The 16,544-nt window shown below is 44.0% G+C and overlaps 1 protein-coding gene across 1 annotated transcript in view; it reads left to right on the top strand.

Moving 5' to 3' along the window:
* Positions 1–16,544, top strand: part of NPC1 (NPC intracellular cholesterol transporter 1) — a 125,645-nt gene that overhangs the window by 46,671 nt on the left and 62,430 nt on the right. Inside the window, exon 4 of the mRNA XM_073631477.1 lies at positions 8,834–9,003. Within this exon, the coding sequence (XP_073487578.1) occupies positions 8,834–9,003 (170 nt within the window). The remainder of the gene's footprint in view (positions 1–8,833; positions 9,004–16,544) is intronic.

Here is a 16,544-nt window from a genome sequence, read left to right as displayed (position 1 = left end):
TGCACAATGTTAAACTGATGAATAAATAACAAAAATGAGGGTTCATTGGAGCTTAAAGTGTAACTAAAGTCAAACAAAAATGACATATACTGTATGCTTCATGTTTCAGTTCTCCATTTTTTTTTTTTCATTCTTTTTCTTAAAAATATTGTGTACTTTTATCCCCCATAAATTCCTCAGCTTTGTTCCAGAGATTCACATTTGCATTTATTTATTTATTTAATTTCCTTTATGCCTGTGTCTACAATTCATTCAGCTCTCCCAATCTCTCCAGAATGAAAGAATACATTCTCAGCATCCCTTTAAATGGGCATGTTCCTCCCTGCTGGCTTTTGTATAATGCAGACTTTAGCTGTGCTGTGATGATCAGTTTCTTGATTACTGTCTCAAAAGCAGGTTTGTAATGGGGCAACTGATGGGTATAGCTTATGTCTCTAACTTCCAATGGCCAGCTATTTCCCTGGAACATACATGTCTAAAGGTGCCCAGGGATATGTTCTTTCACTCTGGCTTAAACAGTACAGCAGTACTAGGACTGGTGGCACTGCAAGAAACCACGGGAGATAACATTTTGCAATTGTCAGGAAGCTGATGTATCAAACCTTGCTGGCTGTTAAGAAGAACTGGGAATAATGAAAAAAACTGCATTTGCAGATACAGGGGTTGACTTGGGATATGCACACATTTTCAAAGTGAGAAACAATATTTCAACAGTACTAATAAGGTTTTTGAGTATGTAAGTAATGCTCTTTATTAACTTTAGTCACATAGTTTTAGCACTCCTTTAATTGGAACATGACAAAACAAGTTTGCAGATGAGAACATTTTTAGTGTTATGTTTAACCATTCTTTACACTAATACTGCACAGTACATCATCAGTCTGTCTTGTCTATTCAGGTCATAGTATATCTAGTTGCAGTCCCATTCGACCGGACTTGTTCTGTAATTTTGAAGAGATGGGTAGGACTATTAAAACCGCATTATAAGTAATTGGCAGATGCAGTTGAAGACACCCCACCCCTTTCCATTGATGGTGGTGCAAACCCAGTGGTACTAGCATGACAACATATTCAAAGCTGGGGTTCCTAGCACCAAGAGGCCCCAAGATACAGGGCCCCAAAGTCAGTTTGGAAAATGTCAAGCACTTTTCTGCAGCAGAGAATGACATTTTCCAAACGGATTTTGGGGCCCTGTATCTCAGGGTCACTTAGTGCTTTGGATATGTTGTAGTGCTAGTTCCACTGGGTTTGCATACCAAATTTGGGGTTCCTAACACCAAGTGGTCCTGAGATACAGGGCCCCTAAATCTGATTGGATAATGTCATTCTCTGCTGCAGAAAAGTGATTGACTCCAGTATAAGCCGAGGGGGGCATTTTCAGCACAAAAAAAATGTACTGAAAAACTCGGCATATACTTGAGTATATACGGTACTTCATTCATGTCATTTGTGAACCAGTTGCCCTCTGTCTCAGAAAATCCCTTACAATGTAAATACAATGTAGAAGCCACCAGTGATCTCCTACAGGGGCTCCTATGGAGTGCTGCATGTTGGGATCGGAAGCCCAGAGGCTATTAAGCTCCTGGGCTTAGTACTGGGTCCCAGCCAGTCACAGACAGGTGATAAAGCGGAGGGGGGCTGCAGGAACCGCTGAGATGGGCCTCCATTTTAAAATGGTACGGGGATGGTCCTGGGATTAATAGCTGCTATCCCTGTGCCGTGTTTAAAATGGTGGTTAGGATGTAGGAAAATTGCTGTCTTGATCTGTAGAATCGGCCCTCCTATATTAGGCCATTTGTTTGAGATGTTGCTTAAAGTGATTATAAAGTCTTTTTTCTTTTTTTTTTCTCTAAAAATAACAAACATGTTATACTTACCTGCTCTGTTGCAGTGGATTTGCAAAGAGCAGCCCGGATCCTCCTCTTCTTGGGTCCCTCTTCGTCTCTCCTGGCCCCTCCCCCCCGTCGAGTGCCCCCACAGCAAGCGGCTTGCTATGGGGACACATGAGCCGAGTCACAGCTCTATGGGTCTATTCAGACAGAGCCCTGGTTCGACCCCTGCCCCCTCTCTCTCCTGATTGGCTAACTGACTATGACAGCAGCAGAAGCCAATGGCGCGCTGCTGTGTCTCAGCCAATCAGGAGGAGAGTCCCTGATGGCCGAGGCACTCGTGAACATGGCTGGAGAGAGATGGGACTTGGGTAAGTATTGGGGTGTGTTGGAGCTGCTGCTTCATACAGAAGGTTTTTTTTTATCTTGATGCATAGAATGCATTAAGATATAAAACCTTCTGACTTTACAACCACTTTAAGCTCCTAAATGTACTTTGGATTCCTCACTTCACTGCAATGTATACACCAAGTTAATTCCCTTGTGTTTGGGTGTTTGCTTCAAAAGACCCAACACCCAAACACAATGATAGTAACTTGGTATTTTCTTTCTGCTGGAGTTCAGCATTCTAAATTAAATAAAGTAGTTTTAGGCCAATTGTTATTTTAACTTAGTAACTAAACCCACAACAGTAAAATCAGTCTGTATATGCAGTGAAGCTTGTTATACTCACTTGGAACCCAAGGGGTTGATCCTTTGCATTGTGTAAAAAGGCTGTTTCATCCTGTCTTCTCTGATCCTCCCCTTTTTCCACTGTCCCCTAATCATTTCCTGGGGACAAGGTGCACATGCTCAGTTTGGTGTGTATTGCTAGAGCGTTTTTTTTTTTTTTTTTCTTGGGAAAGTGCTTATGATAAGCACAGTGCCACCCGCACTGTCCAGACAGAGGGTCAGGGGACAGTCAGGGCAAAACTCCTCCTACAAGCTTTAACCAGACACTGATAGGAGTCACAAGACTGCTATATACTGCTGATTAGAAAAGGTATTTAGCAGTTTATATTTACTAAAAGTATTTCATTTCCATGTTCTGTGTGGGGGGGTCAGAAATGGTGAATTCAGGGTCCTGGGTTTAGTAACACTAAGTTTATAAATGATCTTGTTTATCTGATTTGGTACTGTTTATACAGTCTTTTGCTTTACAAATGAACTTTTGTTTCATAACCTGCCTCCAAATCACTGTGGTAGAGGTAAAGACAGTGCAGCAGAAGTAGCTCTTTGGACAGGCTGTCACTCATTGTAACTTCCTAATGAGTCCTCTGATAAGGGGTGAGACATTGCTCTGAGTCATCCAGGGCTGAGTATACTCTTCACCCTGATCCACTGATCTCTGTAAACAACAAACTCTTTACCAACACCAATCGCCCCATACACTGATGTATCTCTCATTCTGAATAACAAAATCTGATTGATTTCTCTTGAGAAGGAGTGATCATTGAACAATTCAGCATGTGATCACCAGCTGTTTTAATACAGACAGGCTTGGAATCATGGATTACATGGAGTTACATAGTTAATCTGGTTGAAAAAAGACACAAGTTTATCCAGTTCAACCAACATAGATAAAGAAGAAGGAAAAAAAAAAAAAAAAAACACGCACACACAAATAGAAAACCTCCATATACACTATCCTATATCCACGGTTGATCCAGAGAGAGGCAACCCACCCCCCCAAAAAAAAAAAAAAAATCATGATCCAATTTGCTCCAGCTGGGGGAAAAAAATCCTTCCTGATTCCCCAAAAGGGATTCGTATTTTCCCTGGATCAACTTTACCTATAAATATTAGTATTCAGTTATATAATGTACATTTAGGAAAGAATCCAGGCCTTTTTAAAAACATCTACTGAGCTGGAGAGAACCAGCTCTTGAGGGAGTCTTCTCCACATTTTCATAGATCTTACTGTGAAGAAAACTCACTGGAGAAAAGACGCTTGACAGGAGATATGATGGCGATCTACAAATATCTCAATGGGGATCCCAGCATAGGAAATAAACTATTCAGTCATAGGGAGTGTAAAAGAATATGGGGCCACACAATGAGACTGGAGAAGAAGTGGTTTAACCTTAAACTGCGTAGGGGGTTCATCACTATTAGGGCAATAAGGATATGGAACTCTCACAATTGGTGGTGGCTGCTGGGATAATGGATATCCTTAAAAGACTTTTAGATGTTCATCTTAAAGGACACAACATACAGGGATATGGGAAAACATTATAGACACTGATACACATGCACCCACACAGGTTGAACTGGACTATTGTCTTTTTGCAGCCTTGCCTACTATGTAACTATGTCTGTAACTGCTTTATAGCTTGGAAATATTGAGCCACTTAAGGCTGCCCAGAGTCCTTTTCTTTTGCTCACTATCATGTTGTGTGTGTTTTTTTTTTTTTTTTTTTTTCTTGATTGTATTGTGTAGTTTGTTGTTTTGAGCTTTTTATTCAGAGGTTGGATGCTGTTGCCAATCATGTCCCTGTCACTGCTTTTGCTCCATTAATGACATAGTCTTCATTGTGAATAACAAGAGAGGCGGTCATTATCTGCACAGAAGCAGACTGCTGGTTTCTGACTTTTGTGCATCTACACCAGCCAGTTCTCATCAGTTAAGCGTTCACTTGGAATTGTGGTAGATGGGCGAGGGGATCAAGCGTCAGGCTGTAGATGTAAAGAGTAACTAAAAGCAAAACGTATTTATTTTAAGTTTTTTTTGGGTAGAGTGGAAAGGGATTAGAAATTAGAACACTTGTGAGTTTTCATTGATGTCTGCGTCCCCATTAGGGAGGTTCACCCTCTGTTTGTCCTGTTTACAATTCTCAAAAGTGAAAGTAAAAAAAAAAAAAAACAACAAATTTTGGGTTGACACCAGAACAATAAGTTACAGTTCACACCAGACGCAGTTCCATTCAGTTCCGTGTGCTTTTTTTTCTGCATAAAATGCATGCACAGTGTTTTCCATGTATTCCACTGGCTCTAGTTCACACCATGCAGTCAGTTTCCAGTCAGTTTCTGCTCCGAAAACTGACTGCGTGGTGTGAACTAGAGCCATTGGAATACATGTAATACATGGAAAACACTGTGCATGCATTTTTAGTGCAGAAAAAAAGCGAACAGAACTGCGTCTGGTGTGAACTAGCACCAAGAGAAGGTTAATTTTCTCAAGTCGTTCTTCCAGGATGGCACCCTGAGAGATGGTGGCTTCCTCTCCAGCGCTGGAAATGACATCTCCGCATCACTTCCAGTTTCTGGGCTTCAAGAAAATGGCGCGGCTGTGTTGTGTGACCAGGAGCGGAGATCTGACTGGCGGAGGAGCAGGCGTCCACATCCTGCTCTAGCCAGTTCGGTCAGTACCAGCCCACTTAGAGGTACTTGAGGTGGTGTCCAAGCAATCCGACCTCTCATTTGAGGATGCAGGCAACATCAGGGATCAGATGGATCGACGGGCCGAGACCCTCTTGCGCGGGGCCTGGGAAGTCAATGTAGCGGCTATGAGTCCTGCCTTGGTTTTGGCTCGAGGAATGCAGACATGTGGGTCGCCAAACTAATGGATCATGTGTCGCGAACCTCTAAGTCCAAACAGGTCTTGGACTCTGTAGAGGTGATTGGTAGGGCAGTAGCCTACATGGCAGATGCGGCAGTCGAGACGAAGCGTAAAACCGCCAAGACTGGTGCCCTTTTGAATTTCGCAAGGAGAGCCTTGTGGGTCAAGACCTGGGAGGGGGGCAACTCTTCTTAGACTCGACTGTGTGGTCTTCCATTTGCGGGTTCCCTGCGCTTTGGCTCTGGGTTGGACCAGGCCCTTTTTAGGTCTACAGAGAAAGGCAAGAAATTTCCCATTACACCTAAGAAGGACAGGGGAAATTTTTTTTCGATGCCCCCAGGCTAAAAACCGGTTTAGAGATGAAAAGGATGTTGCCGTTAATAGGCATTGAGGAGTCGGCAAGGGCAAGCAGAAGGGAGATCTTCTCTTCCCCAGCCAAAAGTCTGCCGACAAGGATACCAAGTGACGTAAGGGTAGGGGGAAGACTTTCCCACTTTCTCTCTCTCTCTCAGAGGGAAAGGATTACTCAGAGTCCCCATATCCTTCAGATTGTAAGAGAGGGCTACAGATTGGAGTTTCTCTACTGTCCTCCCCCAAGTTTCCTTTTAACCCACTTACCCAGGAACCCGCAGAAAGCAGTGGGTCTCTTACACAGAATCAGACAGCTGGCAGAGCAGGGGGTCATTGTGCCAGTTCCAGCAGGACAGTGCGGGCAGGGATTTTACTCCCACATCTTCGTAGTCCCAAAGCCCTCGGGAAAGTACTGCCTCATAATAAATCTAAGGAGGTTAAATATGTTCCTGCGGTACAAGAGCTTCCGCATGGAAAGCGTCTATACTGTCAGGACATATTTATGGTAACGATAGACTTGAAGGATGCCTATATTTACGTCCCTATCTTTCCAGCGCACCAGGCTTTTCTAAGGTTTGCGATTCCCTTGGAGCAGGAAGTGCAGCACTGGCAGTTCTCTGCCCTACCCTTTGGACTGGCAGCTTGTCCGAGAGTGTTTACAAAGATCCTGGCAGAGGTGGTTTCATACCTTCATCTCCAAGGGGTAAAGCTGATCCCCTATCTTGCCGAAATTCTGGTTTACAACCAGAATCGAGATCTCCTCCTCTCCGACCTTAGCTAATCTAGTGAGTACCTTGGATGGATCATGAGCCAGGAGAAATCCTCGCTGGTTCCTGCCCAGACCAAGGTCTATCTAGGATTCCTGGTGGATTTAACAGCACAGAAGCTTGTTTTGCCCCAGGGGAAGGTAGAGGGCCTTATTTCGGCAGTATCGTCCTATCTAGATCTAGAAGAGGTCTCTTACAGAGGGGTCATGAGAGTTCTCGGGCTGATGACATCCTGTATCCCAGCGGTTCCATGGGATCAGCTGCATTCCAGAACTCTCCCTCTCCAGCAATTCCTCCTATCCTCCTGGGACGGGAAAAGAGGAACGCTGGACAACAGGGTCCTCATTCCAGCAAGGGTAAAGGAGTCTCTACAGTGGTGGCTCTATCCCCAGAGGTTGCGGGAGGGCCACCTTTTGGGCCCAACTCCAACCCCTCAGGGTAACAACGGATGCAAGCGCCTGAGGTTGGGGGGCCCACTTAGAGGAACTTCGAGCCCAGGGCGCCTGGAACCAGAACCAGAGGAGCGCTTCCTCCAATTTCTGGGAACTCTTGGCGGTAAGAGAGGCCTTAAGGGCCTTTGAGGAAAGAATCAGGGGCCGGGAGGTCCAGATCCTTTCCGACAACGCAACAGAGGTGGCATTCCTGAATCATCAGGAAGGCACCAGGTCTCGCTCTCTTCTGACCCTGGCTCTGGAGCTCCTCGAGTGGACAGAGCAGAGAATCCCTCCGTCTCAGCAGTACATATAAAGGGGGCATACAATGTCGAAGCGGACTACCTCAGTCGGTGGCCGATTCATCAGGGGGAGTGGGGATTGAACCCCAAAGTATTATGTATGCCGGCACTTTGGCAACCCAGAGATCGATCTCTTTGCCCGCAGAGGGGACAGAAGAGTGAAGAGATCTTTCTCTCTCATGAGAGAGGGGTTCAGAGGGGGTAGACGCGCTGGCCCAAGTTTGGGAATTCCGCTTGGCATATGCCTTTCCCCCTTAGTTCTGATCCCGAGGATACGGCAGAAGCTAAGTCTCTCAGAGAGCAGACTGATTCTGATCACCTCGTGGTGGCCCAAGAGGACCTGGGTCCCTTCCTTGGGAAATTGTTCCATAACTCCCCCTCAGCGTATTCCGGACCGGCAGGACCTTCTCCTTCAGGGCCCAGTCTGTCACCCAGATCCTGGCTTCATCAGGCTGACGGCTTGGCTCTTGAAAGGGAGAGCCTGCAAAAAAGGGGGTGTTCTGAGAGAGTAATTGACACCCTTCTTTTGAGTAGGAAGCTGGTTACCAGGCGTATTTACGCAAAAGTCTGGGGAGTCTTCTCGCGCTGCTGCCAGACGAAGGGGACTTCCCAACAAGAGATCCCTGGCTTCCTGGACTTTCTCCAGAATGACGCGGATCAGGGGCTGGCGACCAAGACTCTTGGGGTTCAGGTAACGGCTTTGTCCTGTTTTTTTTTTTTTTTTTTATTTTATTTTTTTTTTTTGACAGGAGGTTGGCTCTGGACCCTCTGAATTAAAAGGTCCTGTCAGCCAGAGCTAGACTGTCGCCAGTGCAGATAAGCAAGTTTCCTCCCTGGGACCTTACGTTAGTCTTGGAAGCCCTAACCAGGGCACCGTTTGAACTGTTAGCTCTTATTCCTCTTAAGGTGCTTACCCTAAAGACAGCCTGCCTGCTGGCGGCTACAACGGCCAGGAGGATAAGCGACATTCACGCTCTGTCAATAAAAGAGTCCTTTTTTCCTATTATTTGATGACAGGGTTGTACTCAGGTAGGACCCCCTGTATCTCCCGAAGCTAGCCACAGAACTCAAGAGATTGTACTTCCTTCTTTTTCCACCAATCCTCAGAACAAGAGGGAGAATTCCTTTCGTTGTTTAGATGTCAGATGTTGTCTGCCAGCAGCGGCCATCTTGTGTAAGGGCAGATGATTAATGTAGCATTTGCTTCCTGGAATCCATTTGCCCTTAGCTCAGGCATGCAGGCAGGAGGGTGTGCTTAGCTGAGAAGACCCCTCCTACCCTCCTGAAGACTTCTGGGATGTATGATATCATTTGCATAGCCATGGGAACCAGGAAGTAACTGAAGAAATGTAAAAAAAAAAAAGTATATCATATTTACTTATCTATTTACTAATGGTAGCAGCATGAAGTTTAAAAATAGTCAGTGTTGATTGAGAGAGTGAAGTTCCACTTTTATGTATGTGAAGGCTTGAGATCAGCCTGACCAAAATGTTTTATCGGAGTGTGCCAAGTTCTATAAAACCCTCAGCAGCGCTTGTATTCTCTTTTCTTCCAGGTGTCCTTCCTGCTTTTATAATTTGATGACTTTGTTCTGTGAGCTGACCTGCAGTCCGCGGCAGTCAGAATTTCTGAATGTTACAGGAACCATAGACTACAGCGGGCTGTCCAAAGGAAACAAAAGCATCATTACCATGGATTACTACATCGGGCAAAGTTTTTCTAATGGTAAGTAATATTTACCAGAATTGTAAAAAGTACCAGCTCTGACGGATCAGGCAAGCATTTCTTATAAAGGCTTGTATATACGGGATTGAGGATTCGATAGAGCAACGTGTACAGCACATTTTTACAAAAGTATGTCCAAAGCTTTTAGCAAGCTTTGTTGCTGCCTTTTTAACTTTTTGACTGAACACTCAACTTTTGCTTAGATGTGTATGGCAGCCTTAGGTTACAAGTAGTGCTGAAGCTTTAAGTTTTCCTACACCAAAAAACAAAAATGTAATATAGTGCAGCTTACCAGTCATTAGATGTGGTGGCTTCATTTAGTGTTTTTTTTTTCCCTCACTTTATAAGCAGTTACAACAACAGTTTTTACCTTTTTTTTTGGGATAAAGGTTTTGCATAAAAACTGACCATTGTAAGCACCCCTGTCAGTGTTAATTGGTTTGTGTCAGTTCTCCAATGGTTACACCTGCAGGAAAGTGTGTTCTTTTTTTGAGAAACAACAGGCTTACTGGCTGGATCACCAAGTGAAAATGAAAGAGCGCCTTAAAAAGAAAACAAATGCGTCTGTAAGTGGTTCATTTTTTCACCTTCTTTGGTCCTGTCCGCAAATACAAGGTCTTTGGAAGCAAACTGTAAATTTTCTGCACGATAACATGGGTTCCCCCGTAGCACTAGACCCAAAGCAGTGTTTGCGTGGCATATTCCCGGACCCTCCAGAAAAATACACCAAAATATTTCTACAGGAAACTCTTCTTATGTAGGAAGATAATAGCTAGGAAATGGATGCGTACATCACCCCCTGAGATTAAGGAGTGGAGATCAGATATAAATGGGACTCTCCCTTACAAACGGTTTATATATATCAACAGGGGTTGCCCGGATAAATTTAATAAAATATGGGATCGCTGGTTACAGGATTCGGAAACCTGCTCATGATTGATGTATATTTCTTTTGCACCAGAACTACATTATGCATCGATAAAAGTGCTATGCCTGTATTTTATAATATGTGACAAAACAATTGGGAAAAACAAAAACAAAAAAAAAGAGAACTACCAATATATTTACATCTTTACTTACTATGTTGTCACTGTATAATATGAATATGTAAGTGTATATACAAACTGTAATATTTGTATGCAACTTGGTTTAAATAAAAAAACCTTTGTTAAAAAAAACAAAAACAAATGCAAGCTGCAATATAGTGTTTGCTTTTGGGTTCAATACCGCTTTAATGAAGCCTGCTAGCAGCTTGTTTAGCGTGGTATTAAACCCAAAAACAGAAATGTATTCGGTTGCAGCTTACCAATTCTTAGATGTGTTGGCTGCATTTGTTTTTATTTTTAGGGCTTTTTCCCTTTTTTTTTTTTTCACCTGGTGTTAGTCGGTAAGTCAACAGACCAAGCTGTCCAGACAAAGTAGAAGTAAGAGGGTTGAGACAAACCATTTAACACTGAGTTCTTACAATAGTGTCTCTGTCTCTCTGTCTCTCTGTCTCTCTGTCTCTCTGTCTCTCTGTCTCTCTGTCTCTCTGTCTCTCTGTCTCTCTGTCTCTCTCTCTCTCTCTCTCTCTCTCTCTCTCTCTCTCTCTCTCTCTCTCTCTCTCTCTCTCTCTCTCATGCACTTTTAGAGGGCCCCCCGTCCCTCCTTGGAACTCGACAAGTGCATACCCTTATACCGATTACAGGCTGTGATACCCGATGCAATATGGCTGTGTGGTCTTTGTGCCTCAATTTTTATATCTTCTACTCGGTTCCCATCTAGCAGTATACTGGGTGACTTCCTACATGATTTTTCAACACTGTCTTGGAGCCTTAATGTTTTCTGAACTATATTGTTTTTTACATGCCTGTGATGCCCTCCAGTCTTCCCCTTGCCTCTACTTTTAATGTTGTTGTTTTTTTCTTTTTTTCCAAGCATGGTTATACCTGCTCAATCAGGAGTATAAGTTTCTTATGTGCTGAACTAGGGCAGCAGGGACACTGCATGTATGTATTTAAATTACTACCTTGACTACCTTCATAATTGGCACTCTCCTGCCTGTTGTTGATGTGCTAGACTTCTCTCATAGGTTTGCTGATGAGGGGCTATAGTTCTTTTTACAAAAGTGGATATGCATATACTGTGTCCAGCTCTGCTAACGGGATGAGTTATATGTCAGCCATCAATATTGCCCGGTGTTCCTACTTGGCATGTTTTCTTTACTGATCATTGAGGTCTGCATCTCACCATACCCGTGCCCTATGACTGACGTGTAACCCCCACTTTGTGTGAGATACGTGTCCCGGGCGTTATGGCCCTACCCGCTTAAGGACCCCACCACACTTCTTTGCATAAGAGCATTTGCCCATTGCCCATTCTTTGCATAAGAGCCAACTAATTGATGTGTGGCGCCTTTTACATCCCACAGAAAGGGATTTCATTTTCTGTTCTCTGTCACACAAGGCATACTTGCGCATTGACTACTTTTTAGTACCTCATGCTCAATTACATGCAGTACGCGCCTCCACCATAAGCTCCATCACATGGTCCGACCATTCCCCGGTGTTCCTATCCTACGCTCTCACTGACTCCATGACATCCAGGTCCAGGCGCTGGAGGCTAAATAAAAGCCTCCTGCAAGGCAATGAAGTGCTTGCAGATGTCACTAAAGAACTAGATTTTTACTTCAGAACTAACGACACATCAGACTGTGGCCCCGGTATTGTTTGAGAGGCACACAAAGCGATCATTTGTGTCCTTATCAAGCATGGGTCAAGGCTCAAGCAACAACGTACTAAACGGTTAACATCATCGTTGGAGGACTTAAAGGTCTTAGAAGGCCTTAGAAGTAATAAACATGCACCGTCTCCTTCCCTAGAGAGAGAGCGCCTCACCTGTTGTACACAAATTACAGATCTCCTGCAATTTAAAGCCAAAGAGGCACTGCAGATGTATCGGAAAATATTATACAAGTCTGGAAATAAATGCAGCAGGATGCTAGCAAGATCCCTGAGAGAACAGAAATTGGTGACGTATGTACCATATCTGATACCGCCACACAGACCCAAAGTTACAATGCCTCATGATGTAGCACAGGAGTTCCAGAAGTTTTATAACTCCCTATACAACCTGCCAACTAGGTCCCCACCACAGGAACACATAAACTCTTACCCGTCTTCCTCCTACATGCTCCAACTATCGAGTGCAGACAGGGAAGCCTTGGAAGACCCCATCACCATAGAGGAACTCCAGGGAGCCATAGGGGCCACTAAACTAGGGAAGCCGCCAGGCCCAGAAGGCCTTACTATCCAATATTATAAGGCCTTACTACCTTCCCTTGCCCCATTCAAGCCCTTGCCCTTGGTCAAACTGTTTAACGCGATAGGCTCCACCACATCATTTGCTGTAGACACTTTACTGGCCATAAGTCAGTGATTCCTAAGGAGGGCAAAGATCCAACCTCCTGTGGGAGCTATCGGACAATCTCGTTGCTCAATCTAAACCTCAAACTCTTCACGAAAATCTTGGCAAAAAGGATTCAACACCATCTTCCGAACCTAGTTCATTTAGATCAAGTAGGCTTCGTCCCCACCCGAGAAGCTGGAGACAATACCACCAAGGTCCTAAATTTACTACATGTAGCCAACAAATCCCGTACCCAATGTATGTTCCTTAGTACCGACGCAGAAAAAGCCTTTGACAGGGTGAACCAGAGCTTCATGTTTTCAGTTTTAAAGCATGCTGGCTTTGGCACCAATATGCTCTAGTGGATTGCCACAATTTACTCTCGAACTCAGCTGAAGTTCGAGCCAATGGGGTCCTGTCGGAACCTTTTAAAATTACAAATGTAACAAGACAGGGATGCCCACTGTCACCCCTCCTTTTCGCCCTGTCACTGGAACCATTTTTATGTACCATACGTTTGAACCTGGACGTTACTGGCATAACAGTTGGAGATACCCAACAAAAGGTCTCAGCCTATGCTGACGACATGTTATGTTATTTTCCCTTACGAACCCCTTGATCTCGCTTCTGAATCTGATGAAGGAATTTGAGAGATATGGAGTCCTCTCCAATCTCCAAATCAATTTTACCAAATCAGAAGCAATGGGAATTAACCTCCCGCAGCTAACTCTCTCACAACTCCAGAGCAACTTGGATGGAATAGCATGCGCTGACATAGGCACGCTTATCCCTTCCAACATATCCAAGATATTTGAATTAAACTTCCCCCACCACTGAAAAAAGTTTAGCGCTCTTCTGGAAAAATGGTCCACGGGATTCCACTCGTGGTTTGGCCGCTGCAACATTCTCAAAATGAGTATCCTTCCTAAGTTCCTATATTTCCTACAAGCTCTACCAATCTATATCCCATCTAGCTATTTCAAACAGATCCAAAGGATATTTTTTGCATTCATATGGGCCCATGAATGGCCACGATTGAAGTCCGCTCACACTACCTAAGCAATATGGAGGACTGGCGGTGCCAGACATACGCAAATACTACCAGGCTGTACATCTAAGACTCCTTGATTGGAGTAGGCATGACGACTTTAAATTATGGGTTTGGATAGAGCAAGCTCAAAGTGCCATATCCCTCTGTAAAGCACCTTGGTGCTATGTCTCTCTGCCGAGGGAAGTGAAAAACCATCCCCCCGATTATCCAGACTGTGAAACTTTGTTTACGCAAACTCCTCTCTCCTCCCCGACCTCACCATTATTCCCAATATCGGGTAATCCACTTTTTACCTCGGGATACCAGGATCCAACCTTTCGGAACTCCACAAGGTCTGGACGTTTGCAGGCCTCTCACTTCTTGATTGAGGGGCGCTGACCGTCAATCTCAGCTCTCGCCGACCCGGCTGGTTCCTTCTGTTTGGGATTTTGGAAGGCTCTTCAACTCACTCATTTTCTCAGATCCCTCCCGCCCCCGAGTAACTTCAGTAGACCCCTCACAACTTTAGAGGAATACTGCTCGGATTTGGGAGTGCGTTACACACTTTCAGCCACCTACAACCTACTGATCACACCTCCGGAACACCACTCCCTAAGCTGCCTCCACGAGTGAGAGCAAGATCTTAGTAACTCGTTCAGTGCACAACAAAGACAACATCTCCTCCGATTTACCTACTAATCCTCGATCTGCATGAAGGTGCAAAAAACTAACTTTTTAAATTTTAACCAGATGGTATAGAACACCGGTGAGGTTGCAAAAAAAAATTCCTGCAACTTCTGATTGTTGCTGGAGATGCCAGGAAGAACGGGGCACCATTCTCCATGTTTTTTGAACTTGTCCCAAACTAAAACACTATTGGAAAGAGGTCAAACGCATTGCCCAAAAATTCACAGAGCACCCGATACCGGACGATCCAGCCTTTTTCCTCCTCTATGCCTCTGTGCCCCTGGTAGAGTCTACAAAAATCAATCATTTGCCACCTCCTTGATGCCGCCAAGGCATGCATTCCTTTTAAATGGAAATCCCCACAGCCTCCGACCATCAGGATGTGGCTTATGAAAGTAGAGGACCTAAATAAGCTGGAAGACCTCATTCTTTCGGCATGCCACCAACAAGAATGCTAGACTTGGTCGCTCTGGAACATGTTCGTCTTCTCTGATGAAGGTAGAACTCTCCTTGACTGTGACCCTGCCGAAATAAATTTACCTTACTAGGACCCTGACTACACTTTTTGTATTTTAGAAATGCCAAACCTGAATACCGTCTGTGGCTCGTGACCTCACATTTCGTATCTCTCCACCCCTTCTCCAATCTCCCCCCCCACTCCCCCCCCCCCCCCCCCCGCTCCTTGCGCCACTTCCTACTCTTCTTCTTTCTGTTATGCTCTTTTCTTTTCCTCCTTTTTATTATTTATTTATTTCAATACTTCTTCTATATGTCTCTATGGCTCTGTGTTTCCTTTTTTCTATATAAAATTGAAAAAATTATTTGGTCTGGTTCCATGGCCCCACCCCCTATTAGAACACTTTAGCGTTTTGGCTATGACTTGCCTTAAAGCGGGGGTCCACCTATCTATCGTTTTTTTTTTTTTTTTTTTTTTTGAGTTCATTCACAAACTTTTCTTCTCAGCATTACATACTCACATATTGTGTGTAATATGTCCGCCTGTGTCAGATTTCGTCGGAAAGAATAACTTATATTATTCACTGCAGGCGGTTTCCATCTTCATTGTGGGCATTTGAAGCCCACAAGCATTTATTTCCTGAATGCGGTGAATGCTGTGCTCCCAGCATTCACCGCTCGTTCCCACACATGCTCAGTGGCATCCTGGGAAGCCTGAGACTAGCTCCCAGGAGACTGTGCGGAGTCTGGGAGAGGCTAGAAACACGCCTACTCCCACGGGAGGAGAACCAGGAAGTGCAAAGAAGAATAGAAAAATAAAAGGTAATTACGGCGATTTAAATTTTTTTAAGCGGCATGTCAGCATCTAGGCAAGGAAGAGAATACATACAGATATTGTTCAAAATTTGGGTGGAACCCCGCTTTAACCATACCTGGCCCCGAGGTTCTATCCTCCTTACATCTATCCTGGCATATACAAGATAACTCGGGTCATCGGTAGACATAATGTCATCCTGGGTTTACAACCTTTTATCTTTGGTAATGAATATCTGGTATGCTGTATTATATACCAAAACTATTCATATTGTGTTGTGTCATTAAACCATGCCAACTAAATAAAAGATTAAAAAAAAAATTGTGCTTAACCTTACTAACCCCATGGGTGCTCTATAAAGGCTTCTACAAAGCTGCTTTAAGCAGGATTTTCTTTAAAGGATAAGTTCACCATTGAGCATGTAACGCATTCAGCACCCCACTCCAAAACCCCATCGCATATAAAAGCGGGTGGGTGGTGTTTCCCCCCGCAACCACTTTCACACTTTAAAATCAACATAGCTGACCGGGGCTCCGCCTGCACAGCCATGTCATTCATTCACAGTGATTGAATAAACTACAAGCCCCCTTGTGCTGATCAGCCCACTCGTAGTCCATTCACACTCCCTCCATATTTCTAAATTTAAAGCCTGCACTGAGGTACAGGCAGAAGGCTGAAAGGAGATTGTGCCAAGGTGCCACTTTTTGCAGGTGCAATACTTTGCAGGCTCCGGTATAAAAAAAATAAATAAATGCACTTTTTTTTTTTTTACCTGCAAAAATGTGTATTTATTTTTTGTTAAAGGTGAACTTGGCCTGCAATGTATTGTAGTTCTCTCATGCATATGTGGAAAATAGTCTGCGCTAACCAGAAATTAGCTATAGATCTCCGTGTAGTGATCCCTTACTATGTGCTAATAATAATACAATAGTTAATTTATATCACTTCCCTGGATTATCACATTAATACAGCAATTTTACAGTTCACTAGGTTTTTAGTATTTAACACCAACCTATGCGATTTTATTTTGCAACCCTTCGTATTTGTATTTATTTATGCGATTTTATGTGCTATAGGCTATTAGCACATAGTAAGGGATCACTACACGGAGATCTATAGCTAATTTCTGGTTAGCGCAGCACCCCCCCCCCCCCCCCCCCTTCTCAT

The sequence above is a fragment of the Aquarana catesbeiana genome, linkage group LG05 (genome assembly GCF_042186555.1).
Source record: "Aquarana catesbeiana isolate 2022-GZ linkage group LG05, ASM4218655v1, whole genome shotgun sequence".
In the NCBI taxonomy this organism is placed as follows: Eukaryota; Metazoa; Chordata; class Amphibia; order Anura; family Ranidae; genus Aquarana; species Aquarana catesbeiana.
Note: the sequence above shows the minus strand (reverse complement) of the source record. Positions and strands in the feature narration are given on the sequence as shown.